Below are 25,385 nucleotides of genomic sequence, written 5' to 3'. Positions count from 1 at the left end.
GTCCCAAGGCTCCACAAGTTCAAATAAATAAATAAGAGCGCAATAAAGCTATATATGTTTATACGTCGCCGGATGTAAGTAGATATAAGGATGTGTGTGTGTGTGTACACACAGACACAGGGGCACTTACACACAATCCTTTATAAGCCATACACTGCTTCCACTTAAGCTACCGTATTGTCCGCATAACCACAGTACAATCACGTCATCTAGAGCACGGATGGGGGAGCGTCGGGCCTGGAGGAAGTCTGAGGCCCCCCAAATCGTCGACACAAGCTAAATGGCATGGCACGCCTCACGAACGGGGAGCCGTCTGACCATCAGGTTAAGAGGGGCTGTAATGAACTACGTGACTGCGATGGCCTGTGAATGATGACCTCAATATTCAAACGGCCCTTGGCAGAGAAAGGTCCCCAAGTCTGACTTTAATGCCTTATCGAAATAGCTCAGTTTTTACAATTCCATGCCTTGATGATCTTATCACCAGTTACATGCTCATACCGAATGGTTCGTATGCGCCCCACCCCCAAGCCCCAGATAAGAGTCCATTAATACTGAAAATAGAATACATATACCAATTGCGACCTGTGTGCGGCCAGTTACTATAGTAAACAGTGCTTACATTACCAAGTTACCGCTGTGGAAGGGGAAACACACTGTTACGTTGATCGATAGGTAGGCAAGAGCCCTGGTGACATGACATGATAGTAGTTAACCCTCGACCACTAAGTGCAAAGGCTGGCATTGCCAACCTTCCCGCGAGAGACCAGCGGTCCGCTCCTGTAACGATTGCTGTCCAGGTCGATTCTGTCACACTGGGATCAGAATCGACACAAAGATACCAAACGCTGCAATAGAGAAATGAGCCGCTATCATGGCTTCCATGTCTCGCCTGTGAACGGCCCACAGGGGTCAGAGCACTCACAGTCCAGTGTACTTCGATGGACGAGGACGAGAGGATGGTGGGGTTGTGGAGGTGCAGCACCACGTTGCCCAGCTCCCGCTGCACCTGCTTGTGATCCACACCCTGGCTCGTCGGAGGAACGTCTGCAACGAAGCAAGAAGACCAGTCAGTCCGACCCAATGCAGCTCCCGGCCGGGGCTGAAAGCGTGCCGAAACATGCTCCTGGTGGCTGCCACTCCCAGGAAAGTCATCACTGGGGCTAGGAGATGGAATTGTGAGAGAGAAAACAACCACGACAAAATAAAGCCAGAAACATGCTTAAAGTTAGGATCCAAAGAGTGGGGTGTGCAGGGAGATACAGAGAGCGGGCAGGAGACACATTGGGAGCCAAAAAGAACAGGCGGCAGGAGAACCGAGGGCAGCAGCAGCAGCGAACGGCTCCTGCCACCCAGTCACGGATCCCTCCTGGCCGAAAATGAGGGATCTTGTGTAATCCTGTTTAAGTGTGCTCTAACCTTCTGTCACGAACCCATCTCTGCCCAGAAGAAATGACCCAGAAATGGCAGAGTGGGTGGGAAATGACAAGAAGGAAGGCATACCAGTGAAAAGGCAAGTTAAAAAAGAAAAGTCATGCACCTTACATCCTATATAATATGCCCTGGAAGAGTTTCCCACTCATGGCTATGATACGTTAACAGCGACTTTGGGAAATACAGTAACTACTCAGATGTAAAGGGAAATAACATGGCTCAGCTCCATGAGAAGCAAGGACTACATATCCATGCATGTTTACCGATGCTGTTTTTGTTCGTGCAGTACACTGAGACACTTGCTCTCAAGCACGCTAGAATACCCTGAGAACGACACTCCCACGAGCACTCCGTTAGGGTGAACTTTTCCTCAGTGAGGAAGTTTGTTAACTTATCAAAGTTAGTATTTAAACACATTGCGGGTGTCTGAAGAAAGTGGTGATGCTGTGGGGTAGTTGTTAGAGAGCTAACCACAAGGTCACCAGTTCAAGCTCACCAGCCACTCCCGGGGGGAAAGAAGAGGTTATTTGCCCCAACAAAGATTTACACCTTCAGAAACTCTATCTAGGGTTGCTCTGAGTTGGAAATAAATTGGGTGTTCTTGACTCAAGTAAAGGTATTTTTCAATCACCTCATCTGCAAGGGGAAGTTGGACATTGAACAAGGAAGATCAAAGAAGATTCCATGCCTTTGAGGCAGGATGCTGGCAGAGAATATTCAAAGTACCACGGACGGCCAAAAGAATACACTACTCTGTCTTGGGAGTACAGGCAATGCGCCTAAGGAGCAAGGATGGCGAACCTTTGTCTCGTGGATTTTGGACATGTTATCAGGCGAGGCCAGTCTGAGGAGGAAGACCTCATGCTTGGTACAGTAGAACGTCAGTAAAAAAGAGGTGGGTAGACTGACACACTGGCTGCAGTAAGACAGACTGACACACTGGCTGCAGTAAGACAGACTGACACACTGGCTGCGGCATTCGTCTCCAGCATGACAACTGTGAGGACGGCACAGGCGTGGTGGCGTTTTGTTCCGCTGTACGTAGGGTTGATATGTAGGACCCGCTTCGTGGCACCTGACAACAACAATGGCAACATGGGCTGGAATAAGGTGCCCTGGTGGCAGAGATTACATACAGGTTGCCAACCACAAGATCTGTAGTTCCAAATCACCAGTCATTCCACAGGACACAGACGAGGCTTTCTGCTCCGGTACAGATTCGCAGCCTTGGACACGTACTGGCGGGGACTCTACTCCGCCCCACAGGGCTTCTGGGAACCAGAACCGACTGACTCAAGATGAGGTGTTTGCTTCGATGAGTTGGAATAGACTCAATATGAAGGGCCTTATGGAGGTTTTCTATGGTTAAGATGTTTTGCTTTATTTATTGGAGTGAAATAGCAATCAGGGTGAGGCTGAGAGGCAAACCCAGAAATGTTAGCCTCTGACTTCTTCCCAGGGTAGGATTATATTGAAGATGGAGTCATGATTAGTCACCAACTCATTAACAGCAAGTATAAAAATGTTTCTCGAAGATGTTACATCTTCCAGGAATGGACTTTGGACCGAAAGCACAAACACGAACCCACGCATACCTCATTTATTGTGCTTCATATATCTACTTTTTTTTTTTTATAACTGACGGCTCACAGCAAATCTGCATCAAGTAACCCAAAGGCTCCACCCCCACCCTCTCGCCACCATGTGTCACAGGTTGCTAATTCTCACAGTATTTGAAATTTCTTTTGAAACCGTGATTACTGTGCATTTAGACTACAGCACAGTGTAAACATAACTACAGTGACTGCCTTATTGAGATAGCTGCTTTACTGCCCCGGTGTGAGCCTGCCGCCCCTGGTCTCCCAGGGGGATCTGCACGTACAGTGAGGTTGGTCCGTATGTGACGCTGCTCCGGGAAAGGAACAAATGGAGGAGAAGACGGATCCAGGGTGGTTGGTATTAGACACTGTGTGGTATGCAGTACGTGTAGTGTGGGATGTACCAGCGGGCTTTAAGAAGTTCACGGAAAAGTAGAATGAAAAGACGATGCATTTTCCCGTGAACTTTTGGAAGCCTTTAACATACCCGTGAACTTACAAGTCAGCAACATGCGAAAGAAGCCAGAAACGAATGGCTCCTCGTCTTTTGTCATTCTGTAGAAAGACGTGTGGCTAACCCTTGTGCTTTGGGCACCTGCATGTACCATCACAGCTGGGACACAGAAGCCAACTGTTTCCATCTTGTCTGTCTTTTAGGCAAGTGTTCCTTCCTTTTTCATCGCAGGTGCTTCTCATTTTGACTACCACTCTCCCAGTGAAGTCACCGAATAAATGGTCTTGCTTATGCATCCCGGTTTGGGAATCTAACTGACACGTGACACTGAGATGGCTTTTCAACTCTCTGTTCTTCTGTTTCCCCCTCAGTCAAATGTCAGTGGCATCGGCAGCTCCTCGGGAGAACCGCTGTGATGATGATACACGGCACATGATTCCACACAGGTTTCAGGGAGCTTCTAGCCTGGGAGAGACTAGGAAGAAAGGCCTGGAGATCAACTGCCAGAAAATCAGGATCACAACAGCCCGAGCCATGGCGAATGTGGCCACTATTCCTTGGGGGCTGACTGAATGGCAGCGAACAAAACAACAAAGTCACACGTAGCAATTCTCAAGGCAGACATTGCCCTCAGTTCTGTGGCCTCACGAGACCTTGCAGAGTGTCACACCGAAAGAATGTGCTCAGTAGTGATTTGTGCCAGCACCCAGCACACTCACTTCTACACAAGCCCTCTCCCACGGACCACGGCATCTTCAGAGAACCTTCGGTCTTTCAGGAAGTATCCTCAAACACAATCATTTCTAAGGTCGACAAACATGATGAAAATTTCAATCTCTAATTTCTCTGGTTAGAGGTAAAACTATCCGTCATGCCCTTCCCCAAATTTGCTACATTCACCACCCCTACCCCTGCCTATTGCCTTTTACAAACATGTTGGCAGCAGTGGTCTAGCATGTTTTAGAAAATTTCACACCAGCGAGAAAAATTTAATTCTAGCTGTAACTTCTGTTATGGATGGTGAAATGGTGAAGCTCTCAGCTGCTGACATGAAGGTCAGAGGTTCAAATATATCAAGGGCTCTGTGGAAGAAAAGACCTATCTATCCGTCCCTATAAAGTTTACAGCCTAGCACAGGCTGCGACCCTCTTGGGTTGCTTTGAGTCGGAACTGTCCCAGTGGCAAATAACAAGACTCCTGTGGTGGGAACCGGGCCTGTGAATTTGTGTGCCTGAAACATCCCCCCATTTCTTGCCTTGGCATCTCCACCTGGGGAAGACTCTTGTGCAACGCAGTTTCAAAAATGGTTTGAGATGGTATGTCTGCTCCCTCACGGACTGATGTCCAATAAGTCTTCCCCTGGGTTTTCCCCTTCCTGCTTCAGCTGCACGTTTCCCTCCAATTGGGTCTTGACGGGTTTCCTTCCCAAGTTCCTGTCACGGCTGAGTTCAGCTTGACCCTCAGCTTGGCCTCATGGTGTCTCAAACACAGTCCAAGACTGCAGGAACGCTGCCTCGCGTTACTTCTCATTGGTCCCACTCTGTGGGCAAATGCTAAAATCACATCCTCTTTCCCAGAATAAACGGGCCAGCATCCTCGAACGTCTTTCCATCTGATCTCACTTTCACGTAGCTCCTGCAACTACCCAGCCTGGATTCCTCTAGGCGTCTTTAAAGTCTCGCAAACCTATCTGAAACCACAGAGCTCAAAGAGGGTGCATTCCTAAACAGACCATGCAGAGAAACGCTGAGGAGGTGGGGGCAGACTTGATGCAGACATCATTTCCATGCTGGCTCAGACGATTACATTTGTTCTTCTGGCAACGACATCACTCAGTTGGCACAGGTAGGTGTTTTAATTGACTTCAAGCTCTGAAGCCTACCCCTCCCCAAAGCCCAACATACCCTCCACCAATGCTCCCTTGAAGCCGCAGGTCCTTGGCCTATCTTTCTCCAGCTGCGTTTTAAAACCTACATTCAAGTACCAGGCATTTTAATAGGCTACAGTCATTTTAATCTTGTTAGTGCAGGCCCATTATTTTAATCTGTCAAGGTATCTTCAAACGTTGCTGATCTCGTTCAGCACGCCACCTGCCTTTCTCAGGCGGATGGCATCGTCAAGTTTTACGAACGGACCATGTTTTTAATCCAGACACTGAAAGAAAGACAAAGCCCCAAACAGTGTCTTGTGGCATCCAGTAGGCCAGCCGACCCCAAACAAAAGATGGCCCTGAACTTCTGAATGTAACCCTTGCGTAATCCTGAGTTGAGACCTATTTGACAGATGAGGAAACTGAAGGTCTGGGGGAGCAATCGGTTGACATCAATAAAACACGCATTATTGCTTGTGCAAAAACGTGGCCATCTGCTCCAGGCCAGTGAGCTGGCAGGTTGCCGGCCAGTGGATACAAGTTCTTTCACTTCATATGGACACCACCACTTTGCGGCCGTAGGTCACATTTCAGGGGCTCGGGCTCCTTTGACTTAGTGCTCCGTGTTCAAATGTTAAGTTCATTAGAATAAAAATGATCCACGAATGGAGTTGTCGATCAAATGTGAAGTACTCTTTTACTTGAAAAGGAGCCTAGGAATATAGATATTGCAAAATAAATGGCAATGAAAACAGGACAGAGGGAATGCTAGGCGGTGATCCATCAAAAACTCGGAGTCCCTGTAGAAGCCATACCGAGGACACAAGGTGTAGATTCATTTTTCAGCTGTCACGGCTTCCGCATGCTTCATAATGCATATCTAATATTGAAAACCTCAACCTGCCCCACGACAGGCTCCAGGAATCTGAAAGCTCCCGGTGTGGTGACTCATATGAGCAAATAGAGGCATGGGGTGTGTTAAAGTCACAGAGCAAGAAACCGACGTGGGCATGTTCTACAAGCCAGCTTGCTTTCTTTACGAATCTAAAAAAGACAGTCTTTCCAACAAGATTGTTTATCTGCTCTTCTGGAGAAGACAAAACAGGCGAGACGGCTGCCAAGCCCTCTCCCCAAACAGAAAGCAAGTAATTTAAGTCTTTCTGTAATTTGTGTGCCACAGGTTTCTACCATAGCATTTCCTTTACAAATATTCCTTGGGAGAAATACGGCCCAAGACAAGAGACAATGTACTCCCTCTAAAGGTTGAGAAAAGGGTTTCATGTTTCTAACTACTTCCCTCAAGAACTAACTTTCTTTATTAATCCAAACAAGTATATTCCTAACAAGCACAGTGTATTTATGGAAATGCAAAGGCTGATTCAGATTCATCTCTCTCTTCTTAAATATAGATATCTATTTCTCTCCAGAGAAAATGGTGAACAAGATGGTAGAGAAAGATAAACATCTATTTCTTGAGAGCTAAAACTAAGTTCTGCTACCAAAAGATGATTTAAAAAGTGTGTCTCTGATGGGTTCCAAGTTATCAAAATATTCAGTTTGACAAGTTTTAGAATCAGGTTTCTATATGAGCACTTTTCCTTTTATCTAGTTCTTACCTTGCTTCAACCAAAAGATAGGTGTTTTCAATTTATGTACCATAGCATGGCCCACATACAAAGGAGCACTCCAAAAACGCGGAATCCGCACCACCAAAAAAGGGTGTTTTTAAATTTGTTTGAGAAAACAACCTTATCACCTTCAAAGTACTCTCCATTACACTTAATACATTTTCCAAATCTGTGATTCCATTCTTGTAAACATTTTTCAAACGCATCCGTTTGCATGACTGACAGCACCTCTCTAGGTTTGTTCTTTTACTTCACCTCTATGGCGTCACATCACTGTCCTTTCATGGCCCTCTTCATTCGTGGAAACGAAAAGAGGTAATACAGAGTGAGGTCAGGTGAATTAGATGTGTGGGGCAAGAGATGCATGCTGTGTTTTTCCCCAAAACTGTACACTGCGATGGTTGCGTGAGCAGGTGCATTGTCATGGTGGCAAAACCAGTCCCCCATCTGCCACAACTTGGGCCTTTTTTTTGGGTAACACACTGTTACACCATCTTTTCAGAACCTCTCAAGAGAAAGCTTGATTGACAGTATGACCCGGTGGAATGAACTCCAAATGCACTACGGGTCGACATTTTCATCTGTTTGGGAAATTGACAGATGTCCAGAATGAGGTTTGTCATCAATTGACATTTCACTTCTTTTGAAACGAGAAAATCACTCTTACACTTGAGTTTTTTTTCCCATAGCTCTGCCCTTGTAAGCTATGTTCAACATCACAACAGTTTCTGTGGCATTTTTTCCGAGCAGGAAACAAATTTTCACAGTCTCACGCTGCTCTCTTAAATTGGTTATCATAAAAAAAGAGGTTCCAGAGAAACTTCTTTTACAAAAACTTTCACTACGACCAGAGAGAACCTTCCCGTGTGATGCCACTGGTTGTGCTAACTCAGAGGAAGTTGCTCAATGCTCACCTAGCGGGGAAAAGGTGTACTACCCAAGCTTATCTCTGCCCAATGCAATACTGGTTTTTTGGGGGGGTACCCACTTATATAGTCCAAAAAACACAAAGCTCTCATGCTTTGTAGGAATTTGACTAGACAGAGGGCTAAGGAACTCGAAGATGATTCCTTTATAAATATCTAGCCAATTTGATTGATTCCCAGAACTTTTGGCTCATAATGGCTGTAATTCTTAGAACTCATCCGCAGCGTGTGAGCGCTGAATCTCAACATAAATGACATTTGCTTAGGTTTAGGTGTGATTATGATTAAGAATGTACTTACTTCTAGTACCCTACTTAAATATCTAGAAGCTAAATATGTTACACACAATAATCAGACAATTATTTTTTTCCCTTTGGATTTCTCATTTGATAGGAGAGACTTTTATTTTCTTATTGGTCTACTCTTGCTAAGCTTATTGCAGAAAATAATAAAGTTTTTCATCACATGCTGTGTGTTAAAACACTAATTGAGCAAGCGCAATGGCAGAAGTGCTAAACATACAATCCTAGCATGTAGTACAAATTACTTGCCTTAAAAAAATCACAACTCCTATGCACAAGTAGGTGCATCACAGGTTAAGGAAATCAATATTTACCCTGTGTTTTCACTGGATCGGATATCTGGCTTGGATCACTAATTCCATAGGCGTTTGCTGCTCTCACGAGAAACAGGTAAATCGCATTCGGTTTGAGTCCCTTAACGGCGAACGTTTCTGTCTTCACGCTCTCTGCTACCGTCAGCCAGCTGCTGCCGGCCGCATGGCTGCGGACAGACACGTACATTAGCACATGCGTAGTTAATGCTTCGACACAAGCTAACACAGCACCGTCGAAGGAAAATCATTTTCACTTTACCTGAAGGCTTCTATTATATAAGACGTTGGAGTAGCACCTGAATTCAAATTTGGTTGCCATGACAATGTTACTGTGTTCCTGCTGACATCTGTAACTTCAGGTTTTGAGGGAGCACTGGGAATTAAATTTGGGTCGGTGGGTCTTGGAGGCTGAACGGGAACTCCAAATTCTAACAAAAGAGAAAAAGACACGGGGGGGGGGGGGGAGAGGTGGTGTGGGGGGATATATATGGTAAGCATACAAACATAGACCGCATACCCACTAAGAGATCAGGAATACCTAATTAATTTATTGTAAGTAAACTATTGTGTTTCTTTTCAGTAAAATTTTCCAATCTACCTTGAACTTCGATGAATGCACTCCAGGTCGCTTCACCACTAGGGGTAGATGCAATGCAGGTGTACCGACCAGTGTCACCCAGCTGAGGAGATAGACGAAAATAAGTATTTGGAACAATCAAAAGCTCACTGGACTGGAAAAGCAATTACAGGTTTATATATGTTCCATGAATATGGATAACTACATTAAAATTCTCTAACCAGAATCTTCCTCTTAATTGAATCTATTTCTATTGAATGAAGGGGAAAAAACACTACACAAAGAGCAAAAACTCTATATACTTACTCTCATTTTAGAATTTAAAAACAACTAATATTTAATAATATTAACATAATATCAGTGTCGCGGACCATGAGCAAATTACTAGGTCATATTAGTCTCTAAAATTCAAGGGATAGTCTTAGTTATAATCACATTATAAGGCCATTAGTTTGAGTCAATGACTGCTATTTTATCTCTTACACCTGAGAAATGGACAGCTGAGATAAACATGAATTCATGGAACACGGAGAGGGATGAAGGGATTTCTTCTCAACGTATTCACGCCTTTTTTTCCCCTCATTATTACTTTATACATATTTTAGCTATAACCTAAGCTTCATACTTATTAACTTAACTTTAATGAAGCTTTATCCTAACTGGAATGAAGATTCTCTCCATGAAGGCTAAATGCCTGAAAGCAAACAAATGTGTCACAAACACAACTTTAAAAGCATCACCAACTGTACACCGGTACAGATAGGAACTGGAAACACAGGGAATCCACGGCAGATGAACCCCTCAGGACCAGTGGTGAGCATGATGACACTGGGAGGGTGGAGGGAAGGTGGGGTGGAAAGGGGGAACCGATTACAAGGATATATATATATATATATATATATATATATATATATATATATATATATATAAAATCTCCTCCCTGGGGGGTGGACAGTGGAGAAGTGGGTGAAGGGAGACATCGGATAGTGTGAGATATGACAAAATAATAATAATAAGTTATAAATTATCAAGGGCTCATGGGGAAGGAGGAGGGGAAGCAGGGAGGGAGGAGAAAAAATGAGGAGCTGATACCTAGGGCTCAAGTAGAAAGCAAATGCTTTGAGAATGATGATGGCAACAAATGTACAAATGTGCTTGACACAACGGATGGATGGCTGGATGGATGGATGGTGCTTGGAGTGGTGCGAGCCCCCAATAAAATGATTTTTTAAATTAAAAAATAAAATCACCATCAGCATAATAAGCCCATCTACCCTGCCAGGTACTAAGAGATAAAAGCAAGCATGTTATCATCTTGCTCTCACACTTGGAGTAACAGTCACAAGAAAAGCCCCAAGGAGAACAGTATAGGAAAGTGTGTGGCTCAGTAAGGGAACTCTTACGCAGATCCAGACTCCAAAGAAGCCCCCGCAGCCGGCAACAAAGTAGTGGCAATTTGTTTATTGCCCTCAAGACCATTATTTAAAACACTTCCTGAACTTGTCTCGCCTTGACCTAACAAGAAAAGGGGAACAAAACCGCACATGCCTGCAAGAGCAAGCGCAGGATGCCCTGGATGGGCAACTCCCGAAAGTAATTCCACAAATCTCTTGGGCTTTTCATGCCTTGAAGGTCTGATATGAAATGTCGGCTCAAAATGTACATTGCTTTATAATTTGTGTGTTATCGGTCTAGTCTTTGAAACTGCTAAGCCACATATAAGCAGGACTATTAGAATGCACTACACATAAAATGGCACTGGAATAGTTCTTTGAAACAAAAAAAAGCCGCACGGATGGAATGACGGCATCATACAACTACTGGGAGATTACACTTACTTTCCTCAATTAATATGTCTTAGCAGCTTCCCCCTAGTATAAAACCTTAAATTACTTGCCATGGGCTATATTATGAGTCAAAGCATCTTAAACATACCCAGTGGAATGTCTGAGAGAATAAAGAATCAAATTAAAAATATCTTAACACCGTTAGTTAGCATTTCATTCATTTTAAAACCTGAGGTTTCTACACCGGTTGCTAGAGGCAACAAAATGGTACAAAATGGGCAGCGCGGGGTGGCATTTCACGGTACCTTCGCATGTCGGATCTGCAGCACCCCACTCTCCAGTTGCTTGATTCGGGAATCTTGGGTCGAAACAAGGGTTCCATCCTTTCTCCATAGAATCGTGGGCCCTGGGCTGCCTGTGGCCACACAGCTGAGGACTAAGGTGCCATCCACTGCTACAGTCTGATTCACAGGACCTTGTCGAATGACTGGGGGAGGCCGATCTCCAATCACTGCCAGAGGAAACAACGGAAAATAGATTTCTGCAACTGGAAGCAATTTCCTAATCATCCATGCAGCAGCAGTGGCTCTAGGCATTGCAACAAACTACAGATAATTAAACAAGTAATTAAAGTAGAAGACATGCATTATTCAGAATGCATTTATATGATGTACTGAATCAGAATGTTAACGCGTGGGACAAGGTACTCTTTTCAAATAATCAATTACCAACAGAATCTGCTACCTTGTCTAGAAGCCTGTTTAACTTAAGACTTGAGGTACTCAAGACAGCTTGTGGATTTTAAAGCAGATAGACAGTTGTGAGACATGGAATTCTCTTTTTTAAACATTTTATTAAATATTAGATATTAAATATTAGATATTAAATATTAGATATTAAAAAGATGTATCCCATTTTTACAAGAGACCGTTTCTTAACAAAGGAACAAAAGGCAATGTGTACTGCGTACCGGTTTGGTGTCCAGCACACAAAATGATGGTACCAGCTCGACACGTTTGCCAGTTTTGCTCTGGCTTTTCACAGTTTACAGAACTATATAATTAAGGTCCCCTTCTCTTCTTAACTTGGAATTCTTTCTATGAAGGACATGTAGTGGAGAATTCCCTAGCCCTTCTGAATTCAGTCTATTCAGTCTGTAGCAGTTGGTGTTGCTAGGTCAACGGCATTTCACCATGGTAGACATGCTTCATGAAGCTAATGGACGAAGAGAGTCTACTAAGAAAGGCTTGTTATCTGCTTCTGACATTAGTCCATGGAAAGCCTAGGATCCCAACAGGGCACCCTCCATTATAACCAGCCACCCTCCCAACCGCCATCCCATCTCAACACTTGCCTCATACGCCTTCTTGATTATCGAACAGCACAGGGCAAGGCAACATTTCATTCTATTGTATAAAAGGCTCCGTGAGTCACTTCTTACAGCAACAAACACCACCAATGAACTCACAGAAATCTTAAAATGGGCCAAATGCATTGCTGGTAGACTGATCCAAAGAGACAACTCAAGCTGATATTTTAAACCGGTAAACATTGTATTTCCACATTAATATGAATAGTAATGGGGAAAGAGTACCTTGCTAAAATTTTGCCTTATATAATGCTTCTAGTAACCACTCAGAGGTTATGTAGGCACTTTATCACACATGAAATGATTAGTATAAGGAAAACCTAAGACTTAATGCTAAGAACGCTACCTAAGATTATTAAGCCATTATTATTTTTTTTAAATCGAAAACTACAGTGGAAGGAGAATAATGATGGATGCTTTTGACCTAGGCATTTCATGTGAAACTCATGGATGGTTTTATCCACGGTCGGAAAGGAAAATCTATCACAGTTTCATGATTATAAGCTTTAACACTCTCGATATCAATTAAAAGAAGGTGAGAGATACAAGTGTACAAAAAAAAAAAGATTCTAAGCAGTCGCCTGATTAAAGGAAACTGGTTGCCAGAGTAACTACATTTTATTAACAACAATTCGCAGAGCTGGATGTGTCATGTTCAACGTTTTACGCCCCAAAGCGTTTCACTAGCTGGAGTCACACTTCAACTTGTCCCTCATTTATCATGCAATAATGATTAGGTTTGCGCATTCAATAACAGAAAAAGAAGACAGCAAAGAAGTAAAACCTCAACAGTGCACTTTTCAGCCAACCCTTTCCATTTTCTTCTACGCCCTAGTTACTAGTGTGAAATATAAAATACAGGGATGGGGGAGGGGATTATTATAAGGCTGCAGTTTGAAGTTGACAGAGTGTTTCCGATAGACTCCACGATTGAAAAATGTAAACCAGTAATTCCTTGCTCTTGACTTTTTAAAAATCTACATTATCTTTTGAGATTGGCTAAAATCAAACAAGAGGTCACCCTATTAAGTATGATTAGAAAAAAAAATATTTCATTGCATTGGGATTTTTACAAGATTTTACCACCTGTGTTTCCTTGCTTAAAAGAATGAATGAATATTTATCTCCAGACATTAATTAGATTAGTAAGAGTACTTCCTTACCACTGATGATAATTAAATCCATTCTATAACTCAGTGGTTTGCATTTGGCAGTCACATCATATTTTAAAAAACTCACTCGCTGAGGATTTATTCAATATTCTATGTATTTACATTCCTTTTGATATTTGCATCATACTTACCACTACTGCCCTCCTTCCCACCCAACACATGTTTTCATGCTGTTTCTCTCATTTATTTCCATGATTTACACTCGGTGATTAACAAAGCTAAAACAACTAATGTGAAAGGTTGATTATCAGCTCCACCATCTGTCATATGATTGGGGCAAGTTCCTTAAATTTTCCTAGTTTTAGTTTTGTTATTTATAAAATCAAAATCACAAACCTTTCTCTAAACTAGCTGAAAGGATTTCTCTGAAGATTGAAAGGAAGTAATAGTTATGAAAAATGATTTGCTAAATGCAAAGAGGAAGACATACTTATGGTCTCCTATATTACCATTAAAAAAAAACCCAATATGTGAAACAGAGCTGGAAACCTACAGAATTCATTAAAAACATTCCTGCTATTCGATGGAGAAGATTAAACTTGTCAATGCCGTCTTGGATTGGAATAAAATGGCGAGGCATTGTTTAAACTTACATATACCGAAGAACCTAGTATGTTTATGAGTGAGACCTTAATTTCGGTTCTACAAGAATTGTTAGGTTGGATTATCAGATAATAAACTGCAAAGTGATGGAAACAGAAATTCAGTAATATAGTTTCTAAGCCTATGTGCTTGGGAGTCAGAACAAGATAGCGCTTTAATGAAAATGTCCCCTATCTGCATGTACAAGAAAATCATTCGCAGCTACAAGTAGCTACTGAGCCCCTGAAGTGTGACTAGTGTAATAGAAACACTGAATGGATCGTTTATTTAATTTTTAGTCATTTGAATCCCATTTTAAATAACTGCATGTGGCCACTGGAACAGGCCATTGTTGGATTTATGTAAAGAAACTGATAAGTAAACTATTCTTATTCACAGCTGTCTGCACAAAATATGCACGGAATTACTGTAGCAAATTATTAATATGTGCTGGGATAGTTGTAGTTGTGATATATGATAGGGTTGGTATAAATAATAACAGGTAGGCTTATGAAAATTTATTTACTTTTTCCTATAGTTAATGTCTTTAAAAAGTGTGGGGAGGGGGGCACAGGTATGGCAAAAGAATGAAATTCTGAGATTTCTGAATGAAATTTTGAGATTTTGACCATCTCAAAAATGATGATCACAAAGACTGTATTAATTCATAAAAATATACTAATAAACAGTGTTAAGCAAAACAGTAGAAAACAATAGTGTATCCAGACTGATTCCAGTACAAAAATCCCACTGATGACACAACTGTCATCCATTTATGAAGTGTTGCCAAACAACATGTCACACAAACTAACGTGTGAACGGGCTGGATCTTATGGTTGTATCTTAGAAATAAGGAAACTGGTACTTTGAAAGTTTAAGTGCTCTGTCTGTATCAAATTTGGTCAATTCTCTTTTTTTCTTGACTCTTCCCACTGTAAATCGGTAACATTTGAGCGATAAATACAAGTTTACTTTGTCAATTATGCTTAACTTGCTTTTTGTCCCTCAGCCTTCAGGAACACAGAGAAGAAAAAGTCATTTAAATAGCTGATATGAACTTGTATGCTCGTTCCAGAGTCAAACGTGCGACGGGCACGTCACCATGACCTGGACGCACTGGTCAAAGTCGGTAGGTGTTCTTCGGTCTCTTCATTTGTTCTGCTCTCAAACAAGGATGGCGACCATGTCACTGTTGTTAGGTGCCATGTAGTTTGTTCAGAATCGGCACCCATTTCACAACAGATGGAAACGCCACTCGGTCCCGTGCCTGCCTCACAAGGATTCCTGTGGAGAAGTCCATGGCTGCCTGGTGTCAACCCAACTGCTCAAGGTTCTTCCTCTTTTCCCTGCCCCTCTACTTTACCATGCAAGATGTCCTCCAGGGCCTAGTCTCTCCAGGTATGTCCAAAGTATGTGAGATTAAGTCTACCCTCCTTGCTTCTAAGGAGCATTCTGGCTGTACTCTGAGCATGGCATCCAAGAAACATGGCGTTGTGCATGTCTGATTCTGGTTAGGAACTCTCTCACCCTGCTGCTTTTCTTAAGATACCAAAAAAAGTCAAGGGCAACTAAGATGCCTAAGAATGAACCAGTAGAGTATAAGGAAAAATTCATTTGAAATGAGGCGTCTGAATTATGGTGTTGGCAATGAATATTCAAAGTACTATGAACTGTGTCTTAGTTTAGGTAGTTCATGGTAACTTCAGTATGCATGACGAACACCATCATTCAACGGTGTCAAGGATTTCGTCTTGCTTGGATCCACAGTCACTGACCCTGGAGGCCTCAAACAAACAGCAAATGATGAGACCCATGTGCTGCAAAGATCTCTTTCAAGCACTGAAGAGCAAGGATGTCACTGCAAGGACACAGGTGAGCCTGACCCGAGCCATGGTATTTTCAACCACCTTATATGTATGTGAAAGTTAGATAATAAATAAGGAAGACAAACGAATTGACGTATACAAAATATGAGCTGTCGGTGATGAATATTGAAAATACCACAGGCTGCCAGATGATAGACAGATCTGTCTCGGGAGAAGTACCGCAGAGTGCTCCCTAGGAGGGAGGATGGGGAGACGGAGACTTCATCTCCTAGACTTTGAACTTATGATTGGGAAAAAAAACAGTCCTGGAAAAGCCTCCGGTGCTTGGTAAGGCAGAGGGAAGACCTTCGACAAGATGCATCCACACGGTTGCTACAACAAAGTGCTAGATTCCCCAAAAGTGGGGATACCACCCCTGAGGGGTGCTGGAAAGTTCCAGGCAGACCGCAAAAGTAGGCACCCACCCTGTGTCCTGGGCCCTGGTGGCACAGTGATAAGGACTGGGCTGCTAACCAAAAAGTCACCAGTTTGAAACCACCAGCTACTCTGAGGGAGAAAGACGAGGTTTTCTACTCCCTTAAAGCAGTGCTACTCAACCTGGGGGTCGTCCGATTCCTATGTAGCAAAATGACAATTATGAATCAACAACAGAAATAATTTTATGGTTGGGGGTCACTACAACATGAGGGTCACGGCACTAGGAAAGTTGAGAACCACTCCCTTAAAGAGTTACAGTCTTGTAAACCCAAAGGGGAACGCTACCTTGGTCTACGAGTCCCTCTGAGTCAGAATCAACTCAGTGTGAGTGCGAGTTGAGCTACACTGTATCCTGGATAATGGACTATAGGACCAATGATTTTAATTGCTAGAGCACACAGAGTTCATCTTTTTGGTAAGATTAACTTCAGGAGTTTTAGGAGCCTATGAGCTAAAATGTTGCTCTTTCTGCTATGGTTGTGAGGATGGCGTAGTACTGGGCCAAGGCACACACTGCTGTCCAGCATCTCTATGGGTCAAACCCTACTTGACACTAACAACTATCCTCCTCCATTATTTAAACACAGGAGCAATGAAAATCTCCCTCATTTCGGGTAGGGATTGCGTGTGTGTGCACACAATCAGGCACACTTATATCTTCCTGCCACTGACTCGGGTCTGGCTCAAAGTGACCCTACAGTGACTCTGTGGAGTCCTGCAGGCACAGTGGGTTATGCATTGGGCAGCTAACTGCAAGGTCTGCAGTTCATTACCACCAGCCACTCAGTGGTAGAAAGATGAGGATTTCCACTCCTATCGTGTTACGGTCTCAGAAATCCACATGAGCAGTTCTTTGTCCTATAAGATCAGTATGACTTAAGACAATTTAATATAGAGATTGGTAATTAACTTCAAAATTTAGAGAGGAACGCAAAGAAAAGGAGAGTTAGAGATTTACATGACCAGCTATAATACTTACTAGAAGCACCATGGTTGAGATCAAGTGGACGATACATAGGTGTCTTGGTTATGCAAATGGCTTGTGCTTGACTGAGAATCTAAAAATTGGTCATTCAAACCCACTCAGAAGTGTTGTGCAAGAAATACCTGGTGCTCTGCTTCTGTAAAGATTAGAGCCAGAAACCCCCACAGAGCAGTGTACTCTAACACATGGGGTCCCCAGGAGCTGGAAGCAATGGAACTCTATTGCAATGCACCTTTTGGTGCCCCTAAGAATACCAATGGACTAGAGTGCAGACTAACAGACACATTTCTAAGGTCACTTCAAAGATGATTGAAAAGCCACTGAAATTCAGTGATCGGCGCAGATTTTTCCGTAAAAGCTCTCAGAACAACAACAAAAGGAATCTTGACTCCTCATTCACATCATACCAAAAGCAACTCACTGCCCTGAGTCAAAGCTGACTCATAACGACTCCCTGTGGGTTTCTGAGAGTAATTCTCTAGGGAGTAGAAAGACCAGTCTTTCTTATGCAGAGCTCCTAGTGATTTTGAACTGCTGACCATTAATTCAAAAGAGATGCAAATTTAATTATTCAAGATCAAACCAATAATGTACTACACAAAGAAATGGGAGAATAACTTCATGACCCCAAAGAAATTCCTAAACAAAAAAATCAGAAAACACTAACATGCAAGAGACATTATAACTTAGTTATCATTAAAACTAATAACGCCATCTTAAAACATCACAAGGAGAAAGACAAGGAAGGAATTAATTTCCAAGGTGCACATCCGACCAAGAATAGTATCTCAAATATATTTTTAAAATGATAAGCGAAAAGAAGATGGACATTCACCAAAAGCCAGCCAAAATAACTGAGTGTGTCTGTTTACTGCCAGACAAGTACAGATATATCCAGCTATTCATGACACCCCACACCTAAGGCATTACAGCAAACAGAAAGTGGACAAATTGTAGCCTATTTTTCTATAATAGGATACTACACAGAAATTTTTTTTTTAAAAAGAACGCTATACAATAATGGTGTGAGTGCCAAAATATACAAAAACAATTGAATTTCAGACTTGACCTTAAGCAAAATAAGTCATACACGGAAGAGTGGATGATCTCATTTTTCGGAGCTTCAAGGACAGGCAGCACTAATCAATGGTGATGAGAGTCTGAAGACTGATGACTTCTGGCAGGAAGAGCCGTAGTCCCTACAACGGGAGCATGGGAACCGTCTGTGGTTCTGGAGGGGCTCCAGATCTTGATCTGGGGAGTCATTACAATACATTCGCCAAGCTGTACTAGTTTCCTCTGTGTACTTTCCAGTGTTATTTTATACTTCATTTTACAAAATGGGGTGGGGGCAGTTTTAGAGGAGAAACAAATCAATCCAGCAAGAATATGCAGATGTAGCTGGGACAGGTGAGGGACAAGACACAGGAGAGGAATGGGCGGTGGTTAAAGTGTCAGACTACAGATGACAAGCCTAGCCGTTCTAATGGAGATGAAGACAATTTGATGGATTCAAAAGAGAGCTGAATGGATACCCACTGACACAGAATACTTAGGGGGGGGTGGGGAGATGACTTTGGTTTCTGATAAGAAAGCAACTGTTATTATATTGAATGGTTAAATCACTATCTGATGTTAAAAAGGGGAAAAAACCATACTAAATGCTATCATCGTATATTCTCGCTTATCCGTTATTCCTGCTCTAGCTTCATCCCTGAAGGACCCCAGCTCTTCTTTAAGTTTAGTTAATTAAGAAAGAAAAGTGGGGGGTAAGGGGAGGGAAAGGGGGAACCCATCACAAGGTTGAAGATATAGTACTGGCCCCCACTCCTGGGGAATGAATAACAGAAAGGTGGGTGAAGAGAGATAACGGACAGTATAAGACATGAATAACCATAATAATATATAATTGATAAAGGATTCATGAGGGTGAGGGAGGACGGAGGGGAAAAAGAAGGTGCTGATATCATCTGCTCAAGTACAAAGAAATTGTTTTGGAAATGTTGATGGCAACATATGTACAAATGTGCTTATTACTACTGAATGAGGGACTGTTATAAGATTTGTAAGAGCCCCCCAATAAAATTATGAATAATTATTAAAAGAGTGAAAAGAATTCTGATCACCTCAATGAATTTGTTCTTAGAAAAAACAAAACCCTTACTACTTCAATGATTTTGGCTCTATTTTTAATTTGGTGCAATGCCTTACCTTTTTATGTGTATGTATATTGGGTGTGTGAGTAAGATTTCTTCTCCCCCATTTTCAACTTCTCAAATTATACCTACCATCCATGCTACAGTTAGGTGATTTTTCTCAATCATCCTGTTTTTGTGTTTAGCATGAATTGATCATGTTTAGGGAAGCCAATACACCGAATAAAATTACATTATTAAACAAAATGTCCATTACAATGTTAAATTGGATGTGGGGTTTATGAACTACACATTATATCTCTGAGTGAAAAGAAACACAACTTATACTAAGAATATAAGGCAACATTCCGCTTTTAAAAGCAGTGAACTTAAGCATTTAGCATAAACATTCCCTTTGAAAACTGCTGCACTTTTATTAATCTCTATTGATGTCACACTACAGCTAAGTGAAAATAAAATATTTTGAATGTAATCATTTATCAACATCTTTTTCTACTCTACAGGAAAATCTATATAAGAAAAGATATAAAGTAGGAAATAATACAAATAGTGGTACTTCCTTTAGACACTACATACAAACTGGACATTTTAAAGTAAAATGTTCTACTTTACCATCAGTGACTTCCAGATATGCTTTTGTGATGATACTTCCAGCAACATTCAAAGTCTGGCAGATATAATAACCAACATCAGACCGCTGGACATTAGTAATAGTGAGGTCACCAGTCTGGGAGACAGAAAACCGGCTGGATGATTGTGGTGGCTGATATGAGAAAAGCAGATTCTAGAAACCGGATTTTAGGAGAAAAGAGTACAAATAAGTTAATTTCTAGGTTTCAATATTGTGGCAATATATTCTCATATATCTATAAGTATACACATATACCCAGATACAGATAACCTACAAATTAACACATACCATATATACTGTTTTTCGGACACATAAATTATATATATATATATATAACAGGCTTAATAATCTAATTCATATATTATTATCATTGTGAGAGTCACTTGAAAATTTAAATACATTCTAAATATTGGTATGTGTTTTTATAGCTACTGATATTCAGTCATTAATAGATATAGAAGGATATAAACTAGAGTCCAGTGTTTTATATTTAACCAAATCAAAGACAAAGGCACAGACATATAAATGTACACAACTGTTAAAATTATAAACCTCAATATCTTTAATATATAAACTAACACTTTAAGACATCCTTACACAATGTCATTAAATATACTACCTTGCCACCATAACAAGTATCGCTGGTAGCTGTGCACCGGGCATCTCCAGTCATTTGTACTAAAGAGTTAGTAACTCAAAGACCTAATTGCTAGTGCTTCAGGATGTTCGTCTATCACACACCCAGTTCTACTGGCTCCATTGAAATGTTTTCCTTCCAGTATTTGATTTACTGTTGTTCAGCAAACTGAAGCCTTTGAGGACAATGGAACGTGTTCTTAAATGGTGTCTTATTATCCTTTAAAGCATCTGTTAAGTTGTACGTACATCTGCTAATATTTGGGGGGTGGGGCATAAAATATTGAATTTAAGAATTCACAATGGAATTTGACTTTTACAGACTGCTTTCTTAAATACAAGGGAAGAGAGAAGGCAATGTCGTTTTGCGGGACACAATTTTCAATCAAAGCAAAGTGCTTCAGGGTCATTTCAGAGGAAGTGTATATTTACTCACCTACAAAAGAGGAGCGTGTCATTGACTGACATGCAAGACAGAATATCAATTTTAATTTTCTCATTGAATAAGGTTGCCTTTTAAGACAGGTTTTACCTATTCCACTGAGTTTATTCTAATTCATAGACACTACAGAGTTTCCGCAGCTGAAGGCTCCATGGGCGCAGAGAGCTTCATCTCTCTCTTGCTGAGTGGTTCTGAACGGCTGATTCAGGCTTCCCAGACAGAACCTTTTACCACACAGCACTGCATGAAGGTGCACATATGACCAATGGGTATATATCCACTACCATTAAAGAAACTAAGCCAAAGTATAATAATTATGTGAAAATTTGGTCTTTAATTTAAATAACTTAAACAAGACAATTAAATATAACTCTGCTAATAAGAACTACTTACTACCACAGCCACAGGACTTTCTTTTGTATCACATGCCCAACTCTACAGGTTCTATTGAACACTGTGCTCTTTGGGGTATTTAATTGGCTATCTATCATTTAGCAAAGTTAAGCCTTTGAGAACAATGTACAGTATTAAACTCTACTAAGACTCTAAATACGTACTCCAGTGATGCCCTCCACCCCACAATCAAGTAAATATTATCTAACAGTGTGAAAATAAAAGTAAACAAGATAGGATGAGTTGTGGAGATTCTTCATTACAGTCAAGTAAAGTACCTGTATATTATTTATAAGAACAGATCATTTGAAGCTAGAGCCTGAAACTAAGCAGCAAGGTTGATTTAAGCAAAAATAAGTGAGGCCTAATTGCATTAAAAAAATAAATGGGATTAAGAAAGAAGTTCAACAAGCACAACCTCTCTGGAAAGAAGGAAATGGTGCCCTGATGGCAGGCATGGTTACTTAGGTGCCCAGGTGGAGGTTTGAATCCACCAGTGTTTTCCCGGTCAGGCATGGTGTTCTCTACTTCTGCCAAGGCTGAAATCGTGGCTGCTTATGGGGCAGTTCTACCCTAGCCTCTAGGACAGTGGTTCACAAGCTCCCTAAAGCTGAGACCCTTTTATGCACTTCCTCATGTTGTGGTGATCCCCCATCCATAAAATTATTTTCGTTGCTACTTCATAACTGTAATTTTTCTACTGTTATGTATCGGGCGACCCCTGTGAAAGGGTCATTCGACCCCCAAAGGAGTCACGACCCACAGGTTGAGAACCACTGCTCTAGGGTCACGAGAGGTTGGAATTGACTCCACTGCCATCAGTATGGCTTGGTTTGTTTTCATTAAAAGAAAAAGTCATAAAGCGGGAAAAAGGAACGTGGTGAAATGGTTCAAGTTTCCTTTTCATGGTAAAACTGCAAAAAAACCCACGTGTGTTTTTAACTAATGCCTCAGATGAACTTAGTATGAGGTGTGTACTTGTACAGACTAGAAAGTGCTGGTTCATAAAGCCTAAAACCGTACAGTTTCATAGGAAATGGTGGTCATGTATACGGTCATTTCTAAAGCAGTAGAATGTATTTGGCATGGAACCTCTGTTGAAGAGAAATGCCATACTGCTGGTGATCCTGAGGGCACTTTTGAGTCATGAAGGTTACAGAGACATTGGACTGAGCAATTAGCATCTCTGTTTTCAATGGGATACCTTTCTTTTAGCATGTGATTCCAGACCTGAGCAACAGAAGCCAAGAGGAATTCAACTGTGTTGCAAAAAGGGAATAATTGTATTTTTTTCCCCAGCAGAATTGGAAGTAAAAGTGAAAATTACACAGCAAAAGAACCATTGGATCTACCACTCAAATGTACTAAAACCTAATAGGAATAGTGCTTTGGGTGAACACTGCAGAATCTCATTCATAAAATGAATATATAGAATCAGGTTTTCTCGGCGTTTCTAATGTCACAGTTGTCTGACTATGTAGTATGAAGGTACCTCCCAATTGTCTGTGTGAAAATGGAATTAAAGATGATGGAATGTCTGGAAACCCACCTTCTTTCTCCTGGATCTGGGACCCATCTTTGTTGATTAAAAAAAGATTTTTTTTAAAGTCATACCTGACTCCCCTCTCGCCTCCAAAAAATTGCTGGTTGTGGGTTTCCAGTTGCTTCGCACTGAAAAGTTACAGTCCGCCCCATGGCAACCACCTGGTCCCGGGGCTTGACCACAAAATGCGGAGGCTCTACAGGAAAAGAAGCAAATTACATTCAGATTGAAAGCATCCGGTTACTGGCCTAATTGAGACAACGCACTGCTACCCCAAAGGTTGTCTTGATTTTACACAACGTTGTTTTGCACTTTCATACATCATGTGCCAATTCTGAGCCTGATTTTGACACTAGCTGTTGAGTGCCTATTTCTAGAAGGGAGCAGAGTGGTTTATGAGGAGGTTTTTATTACTTGACCTTCAAAGATTAACCTCCATATTAGAAAGAATTCTTGAATGACAATCTGACCCTTTACATTCATAGTACACCTGAAATTCTATGAATAAGGACTATCTTTTTCCATTTTAAGGGTGAATGGACTTTAATCATATACACAAGGACCTCCTGATGCAGACAGGTCCTAAAATTACTTTAATTTAACTCAAAAGCTCCTGAAATGCTACCATGCAAATTATAACCATTTACAATCTTCACTCCAATTACTTGAATAGAAGTGAATTTAAAGCAACAGCAGAGTCGAATGCCTCCTTCATTTACATAGGCAAGGGCATGTTCAAACAGAATATATATGGAAATGAAGGCAAATCTGAAACATCTGCTCATCCTGACATTATAAATACTGCCAGCTTTGTCCAAACTGTTTGATTTCTACTGACTTAAATGGCCACTTCATCCGCCAGTAAATAGAGTGTCGGAAAATTGTGTCGGTTACATCGAGAGCAATGGCAGCTGGAAACGCTAGGTGTGCCGACAGCGGGACCCCAGGAAAAAAGGGGGGGGGTGCTCGTTTTAGGGTTGCGCCTTGTGCTTGGAAAAAGGTGTACTGAATGTAAGTCTTTTTACTTACTGTTTACACTTTTTAAATTCATTTCTTATCAGCTGTCTGAAGCACCTAATTATTCTTCTCTCCTGTCTCAGTTCAGATTGAAGCGAGCGTTTTAAAGCAGACATTGTAAGGTTTTTACAAGACAGGGTTCTTCTAATCCACCTTTTTTGAAGCTTTCCCATTATTTCTAACCTTTGCTTTCAAAGAATCTTTAGTTACTGTGTCAGACACTGAGGTAATGCCTTCAGGTGAATATAAACCAAAATTTATTTTCAGCTTATGCCTATAAATCATAAATGCCACAACTTGGCCCACAAGGACAGGTTTTCTTTGTTAATGAAGGTCAATACTCAAACTACTTGTAAGTATAATTTTCTCTTTTTTAAGATTCCCTAAGCAAGATATATATAAATCCAACTGCCATGCAATCAATTTTGACGCATTGGGACTCTATATATGATTTCTGAGACTGTACATCTTGGCAGTAGCAGACAGCCTCATCTTTCTCCCGTGAAGAGGCTAACGGGTTTGAACTGTTGACCTTGAGGTTAACAGCCTAATGCCTAACTCACAGCACCACCAGGGCTGTGTGTACACAAACGTACATACAGATCAGATTTCAACATTAAAATAATTTAATACATGTTCCTTATGTAGATATTACAATATAAACTTTTTATTTCAAAAAAAGAAGGGGAGGGAAGTATTTTCTTAAATTTGTATGGCAGTAAAGCTGGAGAAAACAATTAGGTCTTCTAACTTCTAGATTAGTATAACTTATTCTAACTCCACCCCCCACCATTTTACTGCGGGTTAGTAGAAATTATACGATTTGACTAGAAAATTATAGGAGATCTGAAAAACCAGGGCAGATGCTTTCCACTGTCCTGTAACTTACAAGAAGAAAGTTAGAGGATATAGTTTAGGATCAATTTAGTAACGCTGAAATTCTAGCTTATAATTTTTTTTCTGAACTGTGATTGTAATTGAGTGGTTTGCTCATGAATTTAGCAAACACTATTATTATCCAGGTATAATAATAGGCATGTGCATCCTCACTTCAGGATTTTCCTCTAGTGAACACGCATGCACACAGGAGCACCCAATTTCTTAGTTAAGGTTGGATAATTGACACACACATTGGATCAAGAAACTGAGAGAGGTCTGCCTGGATAATAATATCATCCAGAATAGATTTTGATTTGTTTCAATTAGAAGAAAACCAAATGATTAATTAAATGAATGGGGAACTATGACTTGCCAATATGCAGGGAT

The 25,385-nt window shown here is 41.2% G+C and overlaps 1 protein-coding gene across 2 annotated transcripts in view; it reads right to left on the bottom strand.

Moving 5' to 3' along the window:
• ROBO1 (roundabout guidance receptor 1) overlaps positions 1–25,385 on the bottom strand; it is a 434,587-nt gene that overhangs the window by 71,438 nt on the left and 337,764 nt on the right. The window contains exons 8-14 of one of the 2 annotated variants that reach the window (XM_075542455.1): positions 23,174–23,298; positions 20,070–20,241; positions 11,196–11,401; positions 9,125–9,206; positions 8,786–8,954; positions 8,527–8,693; positions 926–1,047 (exon numbers count right to left, since the gene is read on the bottom strand). In XM_075542455.1, the coding sequence (XP_075398570.1) occupies positions 926–1,047; positions 8,527–8,693; positions 8,786–8,954; positions 9,125–9,206; positions 11,196–11,401; positions 20,070–20,241; positions 23,174–23,298 (1,043 nt within the window). Of the gene's footprint in view, positions 1–925; positions 1,048–8,526; positions 8,694–8,785; positions 8,955–9,124; positions 9,207–11,195; positions 11,402–20,069; positions 20,242–23,173; positions 23,299–25,385 lie in introns of those variants that run through there. The other variant, XM_075542454.1, reaches the window with a different exon arrangement.

The sequence above is a fragment of the Tenrec ecaudatus genome, chromosome 2 (genome assembly GCF_050624435.1).
Source record: "Tenrec ecaudatus isolate mTenEca1 chromosome 2, mTenEca1.hap1, whole genome shotgun sequence".
Lineage (NCBI taxonomy): Eukaryota > Metazoa > Chordata > Mammalia > Afrosoricida > Tenrecidae > Tenrec > Tenrec ecaudatus.
This window is presented reverse-complemented; position numbering and strand designations above follow the sequence as displayed.